Here is a 13,946-nt window from a genome sequence, read left to right as displayed (position 1 = left end):
CCAAAGTCATCAGCATAAGAATGATGAGATTCGATAACTGGAATCAGATGGTAAGACAAAGGACTATTTATAGCAAAGGGGAGTGATCACAAAGATCTGCACCTGAGATTAAGGGGGGCTTTGCACGCTGCGACATCGCTAGCCGATGATAGCGATGCCGAGCGCGATAGTCCCCGCCCCCGTCACACATGCGATAACTTGTGATAGCTGCCGTAGCGAACATTATCGCTACGGCAGCTTCACACGCACTTACCTGCCCTGCGACGTTGCTCTGGCCGTCGACCCGCCTCCTTCCTAAGGGGGCAGGTTGTGCGGCGTCACAGCGACGTCACACGGCAGGCGGCCAATAGAAACGGAGGGGCGGAGATGAGCGAGACGTAACCATCCCGCCCACCTCCTTCCTTCCGCATAGCCAGTGGACGCAGGTAGGAGATGTTCCTCGCTCCTGCAGCTTCATACACAGCGATGTGCGCTGCCGCAGGAACAAGGAACAACATCGTACCTGTCGCTGCAGCGAAACTATGGAAATGACCGACACTACACAGATCACCGATTTTCGACGCTTTTGCGATCATTTATCGGTGCATCTAGGCTTTACACGTTGCAACGTCATTACTGGCGCCGGATGTGCGTCACTTTCGATTTGACCCAGACGATATCGCAGTAGCGATGTCGCAACGTGCAAAGCCCCCCTAAGGCTATGTGTCCACGGTAGAATGTTGCTGCGGATTTTTCTGCATGAAAATCCGCGACTTTCGCGACAAATCCGCACCTTTTTTTTGCCGCGGATTTACCGCGGAATTGCCGCGGATTTTGATGCGGATTTTTTTTTTTTCCCCATTCTATAGCCAAAATCCGGATCAAAATCCGCAACAATAATTGACATGATGTAGATTTTTCCGGATCAAAATCCGCGGCAAATCCGCCGCCGAAAAATCCGCAGCATGGACACAGCATTTCCAAAATGCCATTGAAATGGCTTGGAAGTGCCGCTGCTGCAGATTTTCGGAAAATCCGCGGCTTTTCCGCGAGAAATCCGCGGCAAAATCCGCGCATTTTCCGCAGCGTGGACACATGGCCTTAGGCTTAAAATGATAGCCAGATAAGTGTTATGGGAGGATTGGAATAAAGATGTGAGAATATCCCAATCACCAGCCAGGGTCCACTGTGCAGAGATGGTATTCTGCAGCTATAAGTTGACACTTAAGCAGCAGTAACGCAACTGTGTACCCACTGCACTGTTAGGCTATGTGCCCACGCAGCGGAAATTGCGCGGATTTTGCCGCGGATTTCTCGCGGAAATGCTGCAGATTTTTCAGAAATCTGCAGCACAGCTACTCCCCAGCCATTTCTATGGCATTTGGGAAATGCTGTGCCCACCCTGTGGATTTTTCCGCAGCGGAAATCATGCGGATTTCCGTGCGGAAAAATCTGCAGAATGTCAATTATTGTTGCGGATTTACCTGCGGATTTTGCCTATTCAATTGAATGTAAAAAAAATCGCAAAATCCGCAACGAAATCCGCGTCAAATCCGCGACAAATCCGCAACAAATCCGCACAAAATCAGCATGAAAAGGTGCAGATTCCGGGGGAATGCTGCGGATTTAGCTGCAGAAAAATCCGCAGATACAGAGTCCCGTGGGCACATAGCTTTAGACGGTACACAGCGACGAAGGGACACAAGCCACAATCTCTGTTTAGACTGCACAAAGAATATACTCCACTGCAAGTAGTAGCCCCTGTTCACACCACAGAGGCAAAGTGTACAGGCAGTAGTCTCCATTAAACTCCACAGAGACTACAAGCACAAATAGAGATCTCTGTTAACACCACAGAGACTCTATGCACTGCTCCTGATTTAAATATAAATCAAGTCGGATGGCACTGCACTAACCGTGCTGCCTAAGGTAGGAAGGACAATAGCAGACAAATGGCAGGGCCGCTGCAACTCTACACAAACTAGCCCGGAAGCCAGGTCCACACGGGGCATTAGTGCGATCCTCGCATGACACTGGGCTCACGCTGGCAGTACAGCAGAGCAGAGTGTCATCCCTGCGACTGAGGTCCGACTGTGCGAGCAGAAATCAGCTGCGGAGGGGCGGGCTGGCGCTGCGGAGTGGCGGGGCGGTGCTGCGGAGGGGTGGACCAGTGCTGTGGAGGGGAGAAGGGATTTATCTCCCTCTCTCCTCCGTAGACAGCTATTGCGATTCTCACTCAGCACTTGTGGTACACCAGTGTACTGCGAGTGCAGTGCGATTTTTCTCTCGCACCATACACTTGAATGGGTGCGAGAGAAACAATGATCGCATTACACCCGCAGCATGCTGAGATTGTTTTCTCGGTCCGATTAGGGCTAAGAAAATAATCGCTCTTGTGCGCTGACACACAGGCTAAAATTGGTCCGACTGGAATGCGATGTTTTATCGCACTCCACTCGCACCGTTTTTCTTGCCGTGTGGCTTAGGCCTAACACTGGCGCTACACCAACCTGTCTGGCACGCAACACAGGTACCGACAGCTTACTGCCGGCAACACACACCAAACATGGCGAGGCCACGACACCTAAAGCCTGCCTGTCTAAGCGATCAACACTGGAGGGTAAGATCGCACACACTCTAGGAACACAGTGTGATACCAGACGTCTAACAATGGCGCACTAGAGGACCTAATGCACTGGCACATAGAGAACAAATGGTGAAGACTGCGCATCCAGGGAGGCTTATTAAATCTAGGCAACTCCCCAAACACACTCCCCAATCATCGTCTGAGGACCAATTGTGGGCTGCAAGGTCATAAGGATGGGCCTCCGCTAGCTAATCATCAGGAGTCAACACATCAGCAGGACATTTGACGACAGTCAGCGTATCGGATCCTGCCACATCACAGACATGCCCAGTAATGCTCACGTTTGACTTAGCCTCAGACAGATAACAAGAGGACTTAATCTTATTTCTGAGGCTATCAGGCTGAGCATGCTCAGTAGTGCTCAAACCGGACAGCCTCAGACAGATAACAAAGTGTGCGAGCATGCTCAGTAGCCTGAACTGAGGACTTGGCCTCAGAATTGAGACTATCAGACTGAGCATGCTCAGTAGGCAAAACACTGGACTCAGAAAGAGAGCAAAATACCTGAGCATGCACCTTTGGACATTTCTGGGACTTAAGGCCCCGTTACACGCAACAATGTATCTAACGATATATTGCCGGGGTCACAGATTCTGTGACGCACATCCAGCATTGTTAGTGATGTCGTTGTGTGTAACACCAACGAGCGACCGTTAACGATGGAAAATACTCACCTAATCATCCATCGTTGACACGTCGTTCCTTTTCAAAAAATCGTTGATTGTTGAGGATGCAGGTTGTTAACCATTCCCGAGGCAGCACACATCGCTATGTGTGACACCTCGGGAACGACGAACTACAGCTTACCTGCGGCCACTGGCAATGCGGAAGGAGGTGGGCGGGATGTTCAACCCGCTCATCTCCGCCCCTCCGCTTCTATTGGGCGGCCTCTTAGTGACGCCGCTGTGACGCCGCACAAAACGCCCCCCTTAGAAAGGAGGCAGTTCGCCGGCAACAGCGACTTCGCTAGGCAGGTAAGTCCCGTGTGACGGGTGTTAGCGATGTTGTGCGCCACGGGCAGCGATTTGCCCATAACGCACAACCGACGGGGGTGGGTGCTTTCACCAGCGACATCGCTAGTGATGTCACTGCGTGTAAAGCCCCTTTAGTCCCAGACTGAAACAAATCATCCTGCGCATGCGCACTAGCTGCTTCTTCACACTTAGACATGGAGCACCGAGCAGCCAGCTGGATAACCTTAGGCATGGCCAGAAACAGAGGCCGGCGCTTGGGTGGAACAGAAACCGCAGCAGGATGCTTGCGGCATCGGCAGCACCGATTTGTAACGATAGAAAAGAGTCTTGAACCCCTACAACAACAAAAGAAAGCAGATACATTTAAATACAAGCTGATACCTGCACATAACAAGGTGCTGTGACCTTCTGGTCCCAGACTCGTCAGAGGACTTCCCAGAGCAGGAACACTGATGACATATACCTTTGAGGTTGTGTGCTACACAACTCAATCTGGTGAGCATATACCCATTATCTATATCTTTTTGTAGTAATGTGTTTGCCTATTGCACATTTTTTGTTCCTCAGTTTTTTTTCTAAAGTAAATTTGCAAGGAAAAAATGCTCAACTTGTGCATGAGTCTTCAGGATTCTCATTGATTTTGCTGCCATCAGAAAACCCTTCAGGTTTTGTGACAAATCTGCACTGAAAAAACACATCTAAAATGTAATAAATCTGCAACATGTGCACACAGCCTACGAGCTCATCACTTAATGAAGTACTGATAAGCCACTGTCATTACTGTTACTCGCCATCTATGTAATATATAAGCTGTCTTTGCAGGATCACAGGTCTGGGTTTCCATGAACAATGAACAGAAGGAGCAGAATATGAATGAGTTGAAGATGCTGGTAGAGTTTGGTCTGGAGAGGGGCAGCGAGCTTGTACTGTCACAACTCCCCGGGGCAGCACACAATTTCAGGTGAATGGAATTTGTGGAAAAAGTACAAACAATGCCAACATATTGCATACCTAAAAAGACAAAATTAATATGCAAATATGATATTATTTTTTCTAATGTGATTGTGATTTACAATATGTTTGGGGAAAAGTACTGTATATTTTCAGATAAAATAAGATAAAGAGGATAAACCCCCTATTCTCTACTTCTATATTGAATATTGTAATAATAAATGATGATGTTTCATTTCACAAAGTGAATGCCAGTATACTACTAGGGTTATAGTAACTTTGGAACATAGATACAATGCCCTACGTAGTTTCTGTACCTAAACCCCATAAACAAAACCCTTCGTAAAATGTCCCTGATACACTTATTCAACAGAACCGACATGATCTAATGAATAATATGGCTAAAATATTATTCATTAGGAATCTAAAAAATTAAAAACAACAGCAGGAAACTCCATTATCTCATTTAAAAACAGATTGACTTTACTTATTACTCCTCATAAGATACAAAAGAATATTAAAACCAACAGAGCGAGCAAGTGGGTAATAGCAATCTATATATTAAGTGGAACCTGTGAAGTTCTTCCCCAGGGCACCTAAACTCTCGCATGTGTTTATTCAGCCCTTAATACTTTTTGTAATTGCTCTGGGCACGCCTGATCACTAAAAGCCAGTGGCACCTAGGAGAAATAAAGTTAATTTTTCCCTGGGTGCCACACTCAGTACTGCGGCCGGGCACCTTCATAGCTCTATTAGTATGCACTTTCTGTCTGAGAACCCTGCCCCACCCATAGCCATGTGTTTCATTTCACATATATAGCTTGGTCTTTTGCTTCCCATACAGAACAAGTTTATTAACTGCAGGTGAGGTTATATATATGCTAGGGACCCCAAAAATAGAGATTACCTTGGCGTGGTTTGGGGCTCTTTTGCATTGATCAATACAATGGCTAAGCATCTCTTGTATTCTTATTTTTCATAACAGTTATTAGTGATGAGCGAGTATGCTTGTCACTACTCGGTACTCGCACGAGTATCACTGTACTCGGGCTACTCGGCGGGTATCGAGTAATTTCGCGATACTCGTGCTGTACTCGTGGTCTTCATCCCTGCATGTTGGTGCTCTTTTAAGAGCCAGCCCTCATGCAGGGATTGGCTGGCAGACCACTGCAATGCCACAGCCCTGTTAGTTGTGGAATTGCAGTGATTGGCCGGCCCGCACAGCGTGACCGAGCCTTTATACCAGCGGGCGCGCTGTGCTCTGCACACAGCCATCTCATATTCCCTGCTTTCCCCGCCCACAGGTGCCTATGATTGGTTGCAGTGAGACACGCCCCCACGCTGAGTGACAGGTGTCTCACTGCACCCAATCACAGCAGCCGCTGGGCGTGTCTATACTGTGCAGTTAAATAAATAATTAAAAAAAACGGCGTGCGGTCCCCCCAATTTTAATACCAGCCAGATAAAGCCATACAGCTGAAGGCTGGTATTCTCAGGATGGGGAGCCCCACGTTATGGGGAGCCCCCCAGCCTAACAATATCAGTCAGCAGCCGCCCAGAATTGCTGCATGCATTAGATGCGACAGTTCTGGGACTGTACCCAGCTCTTCCCGATTTACCCTAGTGCGTTGGCAAATCGGGGTAATAAGGAGTTAATGGCAGCCCATAGCTGCCACTAAATCCTAGATTAATCATGTCAGGCGTCTCCCCGAGACACCTTCCATGATTAATCTGTAAATTACAGTTAAAAAACACACACACCCGAAAAATCCTTTATTAGAAATAAAAAACAATAACAAAGTCCCTCATCACCAATTTATTAACCCCGACAAAGCCCTCCATGTCCGGCGTAATCCACGGACCTCCAGCGTCGCGTCCAGCTCTGCTGCATGCAGGTGACAGGAGCTGCAGAATACACCGCCGCTCCTGTCAGCTTCACACAGCAACTGAGGTGAGTAGCGCGATCAGCTGCTGTCAGTCAGGTAACTCACGGCCACCGCTGGATCCAGCGGTGGCCGCGATTAACCTCAGTGACAGCTCAGCTGATCGCGATACTCACCTCAGTTGCTGCGTGGAGCTGACCGGAGCGGCGGTGAGTAGCGCGATCAGCTGAGCTGTCACTGAGGTTACCCGCGGCCACTGCTGCATCCACCGCTGGATCCAGGTAACCTCAGTGATAGCTCAGCTGATCGCGCGGCTGTCTTCAGTTGCTGTGTGAAGCTGACAGCAGCGGCTGTGTATTCTGCAGCTCCTGTCACCTTCATGCAGCACAGCTGGATGCGACGTTGGAGGACTGTGGATTACGCCGGACATGGAGGGTTTGTCGGGGTTAATAAATTGGTGATGAGGGACTTTGTTAGTGTTTTTTATTTCTAATAAAGGATTTTTCGGGTGTGTGTGTTTTTTAACTGTAATTTACAGATTAATCATGGAAGGAATCTAGGGGAGACGCCTGACATGATTAATCTAGGATTTAGTGGCAGCTATGGGCTGCCATTAACTCCTTATTACCCCGATTTGCCAACGCACTAGGGTAAATCGGGAAGAGCCGGGTACAATCCCAGAACTGTCGCATATAATGTATGTGGCAATTCTGGGCGGCTGCTGACTGATATTGTTAGGCTGGGGGGCTCCCCATAACGTGGAGCTCCCCATCCTGAGAATACCAGCCTTCAGCCGTATGGCTTTATCTGGCTGGTATTAAAATTGGGGGGACCGCACGCCGTTTTTTTTAATTATTTAATTATTTATTTCACTGCACAGTATACACACACCCACCGGCTGCTGTGTTTGGGTGCAGTGAGACACCTGTCACTCAGCGTGGGGGCGTGTCTCACTGCAACCAATCATAGGCGCCGAAAAGCAGGAAAGCAGGGAATACGAGATTGATTAATGAGCGGCCGGCTTTTTCAAAAGAGGAAAAGCCGCCGGAGTTTAGTGAACAGCTGTGCAGCGCCGCTGCAGTGATCGGGGAACGGTAAGTATGAGAGAGGGGGGAGACTGACCGACAGACTGTGAGAGGGGGACAGACAAGACAGAGAGAGACAGACAGAGCAAGACCGACCGACGGGAGATAGAATGAAAAAAAAAATGACCGACATCGCTAGTAAAAAGCACAAAACGTGCGTTTTGGACATCGGAGTGCCACACAATGTTTTTACGTAAAATCTTTCATGTAATAATCTCAAAAAGTAACATACACCAGCTCTATCTCACTATTGGGTATGTGCCCTTAACATTTCTGCCATGAAAATTCATTTTGGTGTCATTTTGGAAGGTTTTCTGGTGAGTCCGTAAAAATGGCGTAAAACTCGGACAAAATTGTTCACAGCTGTGACTTTTGAGTGATAAATGCTTCAAGGGGTCTTCCCCATGCTGTTGCCATGTCATTTGAGCACTCTTCTGAGACTTTTGTGACATTTTTAGGGTTTCTACATGCTGCCGGGGGTCATTTCAGAAAAATACTCGGGTCTCCCATAGGATAACACTGGGCTCGGTGCTCGGGCCGAGTACACGAGTATCTTGGGATGCTCGGCCCGAGCCTCGAGCACCCGAGCTTTTTGGTACTCGCTCATCACTAACAGTTATGCATATTCCAATTTCAAGTTTTTTCAATTTTTTAGATAGTTCATTGTATTTTCCAGTCTAGTATTCCCATAGCAGTCCTGCTTTTCATTATTTCCCCATACATTGTGACTAGTGTGCAACTTTTTATCTCAAAATAGTCTGAGACACAGAAGTAGGGTCGCTGAGGGGTGTGCTGCATAGCTCCCCTCAGAGAGACCGACCGGGAGGAGTGCTTAAGAGCTCTCCTGGGACTGACTGAGAGAGTGCCAGAACATCAGGGATTCACAGGACCACGGCGACTAAAGGGCGTGCTTTAGAGCTCCTTCAGTTAGGACTGAGCAGACTGGAAGAAGCAGGAGACGACCGGTGGAGCTGGTGAGACAGAGGAGAAACACGGTAGCCGAGGGGTGAGCCTAACAGCCCCTTTGGGACCAGCACAGTCAGGGTGCAGAACCCTAGGGTGACGTACACTCCACATTGCACCATCAGAATCTGCAGGGAAGTGGGATTTCACATCCCATTGCCCACCACAAAGGTCCCGGGGCACAGCAGCATATAGTGTCAGGAGTCAAGACCACAGTCGGCCCACAATTGAGTCGCACTGCCTGCGAACGGGACGGGAACTAAACCCAAGGACACTGGGGTCTCAAAATAGCTTCATGCCACGGGGATCCACACTACAAGCGCAAGGAAGGAAGGTCTCACACTCCACAACACCCGTGATGGCCTCTGAATTATACGGGATCGGCTGGGGCCCATCACGGCGGAAACCGGCACTTCAAGGGTGATGACCTGACAGTGAGTAAAAGAACTTTGTCCACAGTCCTGGTGTCGTCCCGTCATTGCCGTTGCCCCAGCGCCAATGGCCACTACCGCCCACCATCGTCCTCCCTAGGGCCAAGCTCTACCTGTGGGGAGCTGGACCATCTGAACTGCGTGACCATCCATCCCAGAGGAGAGCAACATCTCGAAGCGGCGGCTGATTGTTGGCCGCATACCACAGGTGGCGCTGCAAACCCCCATCATCCCCCATACCGGTGATCCGTTCACCCTTTTTTGACACTGATGGGACCATGGAGCCGGGTCAGGCCAGTCACAGCAACCCCAAATACCACTGCCCTGGTGACGAGGAGCCCTGAGGCCCCATGGGCATGTTACCAACATATTCCTCAGCACTTTAAGGACATTATCATCACTGTTGCCATTAGGGCTCACAATTTAAATTTTCTATCAAGTATGTTACATTTACATAAGTAGAAAAAAAGACCTAGGCCCATCTAGTTCAACCTTCCTCCACCAATTATATATTTTGTCACTAAATAATGTATAACTCTCAATGTTGTGTGTACTGAGGATATCCTCCAACCCTATTTTAAAAGCTGTTATAGTGTCTGCCATTACTTCCTCTTGTGGTAGGGCATTCCACAATCTGATTGCTCTAACTGTAAAAAAACCTTTCCTATTTAGCTGCTTAGCTTTTTTTCCACTCTCAGTGAGTGCCCCCTGGTCCTTAGTATTGACCACACATGTATTTCTGCATATAGATGAGCTCTCCTGTGAGACGTCTTTTTTGTAAGCCAAACAAATCAAACTTTTCCAACCTCTCTATAGGAGGCCTTCCATTCTTTGCAATCACCTAGTTACCTGCCTTTGAACTGACTCTAACTTTTTAATGTCCTTTTTAAAATGTGGAGCCCAAAACTGAATCCCATATTCCAGATGTGGCCTTACAAGTGATTTATAGAGGGGTAACAATACGTTGGGATCACGGGATCTAATCTCTCTTTTTATACACTCTAGAATCTTGTTTGCTTTTGCAGCTGCTGCCTGACACTGAGTGCTGCTGCTCAGCTTATTTGTAATGAGAATACCCAAGTCCTTCTCCTGTTCTGTAGTCCCAAGTTTACTTCCATTTAATGTATACGCAGCTATGGGATTACTTCGTCCTAGGTGCATTACTTTAAATTTATAAACATTAAATCTCATTTGCCATGTGTCTGCCCATTCCGAAATCTTATCCAGATCAATATTGTACTATCAAGGCCAGTTTTTAATATCCTACATAGTGTCATCAGCAAAGACTGACACTTTACTGTCAATCCCACCCACAATGTCATTAATAAATTAATTCTTTCCACTTTAGGTTTGATGGGTTCAGCACTAGATCGCCTAAAATAGTTTCCACTTCCCTTTCGTAATGCAGGTGTCAAACGGTGTCCTCTTGCCTTTTTTGGAAATCGAGATCTCAGGTTGGCAGTCTACACAGTGACGTCCTGCTCCTGCAAACATAAGTGATAGCAGCCATTCCTGTTGTTTTGCACACAGTAACTTGGTTTTACTGAAGGTAACCCTCGCTGGTTGCTTCATTGGGAATGGTTAATAACTTATTGATTGGTGGAGGTCAGACTGAGAAATCCCCATAGGGAATGAGCTGAGCAGTGGTCAAGCATGGCACTTCTGCTTTTATCTCTAGCAGTGATAAAATTGCCCATTTCTGCCTGTTGGTGTGGGTCATACTGGTTGGACCCCAACTGAGCAATAAGTTATCATCACCTAAATTGTGCATAGGTAATAACTTGTTTTCTACGAGCCACCCCTTTAACTGTTATGTAAGGGGGATACATACCATTTGGTGTCTTTATAGTCTTATGCATATACAGATTGCTATACCACATACATATATATTACTGCTATACTGCAGTACTATATATAGATTAGTTGAGCAAACTAAACTTGTTTTTAGTAAATGTTACTTTAAGCTTCAGCATATTTCTTGGTAAATCTAAATTTTTAAAATCATTTATAGGAATGAAGAGAACAGCTGTTCCTGTAAAGAGGCAAAAAGATCATGGACAGCAGTCCGAGGGTTAAAGGATCTGCAAAGACGACTAGAACTGGAGAAGAGTAGTTTGACCAGCTATAATGAGATAGAAAGGTGACTTTCTGTATTTATGTCTAGTGTCTTAAAGGGAACCAATCACCAGGATTTTCATATATACCCTAAAGCCAATGTTACACTGGCACTATCAGGCTGAGTCTATACATACTTGTAGTGGTCAGCTCGGATGTTTAGGTTTTGAAACACAAGCAAGTAACGTTTATAAAATCATCAGCTTCTTGAGTGACAGCAGCTGAAGATCAGATAATATCTGGGGGGGTATTCGTAATTATCCCCTCCCCCTGTTAGAATTAGCATAAGTATTATACAATCGATTTTCATTAGCAGTACCTGTGTGAGGTCTTACCCATGTGACCAGAAGGGGCGGGGCCTCAGCCAACAAAGCTGATACCAAGAAGCAACATTTTTCTGTTGGCTGAGGCCCCGTCCCCTCTGGTCACATGGGTATGACCTTAGCACAGGTCCTGCTAGTGAAAAAGTAAATTGATGGTATAATACTTATGCTAATTCTAACAGGGGGAGGCGATCACTATGAATACCCCCCAGATATTATCTCATCCTCAGCTGCTGTCACTCAAGAATCTGATGACCTTATAAACTTTACTTTCTTGGATTTCAAAACATAAACATCTGAGTTGACCACTACAGGTATGTAGAGAATCAGCCTGATAGTGCCAGTATAGCACTGGCTTTAGGTTATATACGAAAATCCTAGTGATTGGTTCCCTTTAAAGTATTCACAATTGTTAGCAAAGGTAATAATGACTATAAAGCAATTCAGATGGTATTAGTAGAGGATTAGGATACTGTTCCATATGGTTCACTGTCAAACAGCAGTGTCATAGTGCAGCAGTGCTTTGGACAATCTGTTAAATATTGGAACCTTTTGTTAAGCAGGTTGACCATTGTCATCATTAAATTAATATGAATAGGAGCTGAGATGGCAGCTGCCACTTCACAGTATACAGAGCTGAACTCCACATCCGTTCACTGTTTACATCTGGCCACTGATGGAGCTTAAAACAACTGATCAGTGGGGGCTCTGGATGTCAGACCCCACTAATATTGAAGACTATCTTAAAGAGTTTGTCCCGTGAGCAAAAGTACTGCTTAATCAATAGACTATGAGAAATTTAGCGTTTTCACAATTGGATTTGTTTATAAAAACATACCTCTGGCTCACATGCAGTTTAAAGCCATGATGTCCTTTCATTCGGCTCCTGGTAGATTGAGGCCTTTGCTCCACAGTTCAGTTTGCTGGCCACTAGCCCTTTAATTGCTCGTAACTCTGCATGCAGCATTCAGTATTCAACACTGCGGCGCATGCAATGAAGGATTATATCTTGATACTGGCCAGTACCAGCGTTAGGATGTATTTTTTGGATGGAGTTAGCACGCTCTACACACCAGTCCCATCGACGACAACAGTGGCAGCCCCAGTGTCTCCTGTAATGTGTATGCCCCAGCATCTTCTGTGATGTATATGAACCCATGTCTCCTGTGGTCTGTAATGTACAGCAGGTGAAGTACGTATTGAACACATCACCAATTTTTCAAGTAAAAATATTTTTATAGGTGCTATTGACATAATTGTTTCACCAGATGTCAGTAACAACCCATCCAATCCACAAAGGCAAATAATTCAAACCATAAATGTCCATAAATTAAGTCATGAGTAATAATGAGAAATTACACAGAGGAAAATTATTGAACACATAAAGAAAGAGAGGTGAAAAAAGCCATGGAAAGTCATTACACCAGCTGAAATCTATCAGTAATTAGAAATGATCCTGCCACTTAGTGCAAAATAATATCAGCTGGAAAGAGCATCACTTCACCATAAATCGGTCATGACCAGGTGTTCCCCACAATATTCCATACAGAGAAGTAAAAATAATTATGTAATTATGAGAAGAGTTGTGAAAAAGCCAAGAACCACCTGTGAAGAGCTACAGAAAGACCTGGAATCAGCAGGTACAATAGTTTTACAAAAACCTCATTAAGTAATGCACTCAACCTCCATGGCCTGTATGAACGCTCATCACCCAAGACTCTATTGCTGAACCAAAACCATGTTCAAGCTCGTTTAACTTTTGCAACAACATTTAGACAAGTCTGTGAAATACTGGGAGAATATAGTGAGGTCAAATGGAACCAAAATTGAACTCTTTGGATGCCACAATACACATTATGTTTGGAGGCCAAAAACCGCTGCATATCACTCCAAAAACACCATACCAACAGTGAAGTTTGGAGGTGGGAACATCATGGTCAGAGGCTGTTTTTCAGCACATGGCACTGGCAAAATTCATATAGTTGAAGGAAGGATGAATGAACATTTGTATGACATTCTTGATAAAAATCTACCAGGATGATAAAGATGAAACAAAGGTTTACATTTCAGCAAGACAATGATCTGAAACACAAAGCCAAGAAAACGCTCAATTGGTTTCATAGAAAGAAAATAAAGCCAATAGCCTTACCTGAATCCAATAGAAAATTTTTGGAAGGAACTAAAGCTAAGAGTTCATAGAAGGAGCCCATGAAACCTTCAGGATTTAAAGAGTGTATGTGTGAAAGAATGGGCCAAAGTCTCACCTCAGCAATACATGCAAATAGTTTCTCTACACAGGAGGCGTCTTCAAGCTGTCATCATCAACAAAGGCTTTTGTGCAAAGTATTAAGTAAATTTCAGCAAGCCTGTTCAATACTTTTTTCTTCTGTCACTTCGCATTATTACACATCAGTAAATTTATGGAAATCTATGATTTGGTTTCTTTGCCTATGTGGATTGAATGGGTTGTTACTATCATCTGGTATGAAATTCATATCAATGCCAACTTTGGGAGTATACGTATTTACTTAGAAAATTGGTGACGTGTTCAATACTTATTTCACCCACTGTATATGCCACAGCATCTCCTGTGAG

At 45.7% G+C, this 13,946-nt stretch overlaps 1 protein-coding gene across 1 annotated transcript in view; it reads left to right on the top strand.

Annotated features, from left to right (window-relative positions):
• LOC142302463 (uncharacterized) overlaps positions 1 to 13,946 on the top strand; it is an 81,669-nt gene that overhangs the window by 33,282 nt on the left and 34,441 nt on the right. Inside the window, exons 7-9 of the mRNA XM_075343526.1 lie at positions 4,423 to 4,561; positions 10,925 to 11,053; positions 13,765 to 13,871. Coding sequence (XP_075199641.1) covers positions 4,423 to 4,561; positions 10,925 to 11,053; positions 13,765 to 13,871 — 375 coding nt within the window. The remainder of the gene's footprint in view (positions 1 to 4,422; positions 4,562 to 10,924; positions 11,054 to 13,764; positions 13,872 to 13,946) is intronic.

Source organism: Anomaloglossus baeobatrachus, chromosome 4 (assembly GCF_048569485.1).
Source record: "Anomaloglossus baeobatrachus isolate aAnoBae1 chromosome 4, aAnoBae1.hap1, whole genome shotgun sequence".
Taxonomy (NCBI): domain Eukaryota; kingdom Metazoa; phylum Chordata; class Amphibia; order Anura; family Aromobatidae; genus Anomaloglossus; species Anomaloglossus baeobatrachus.
The sequence above is the reverse complement of the archived record's forward strand: the minus strand, read 5'-3'. Positions and strand labels throughout refer to the sequence as shown.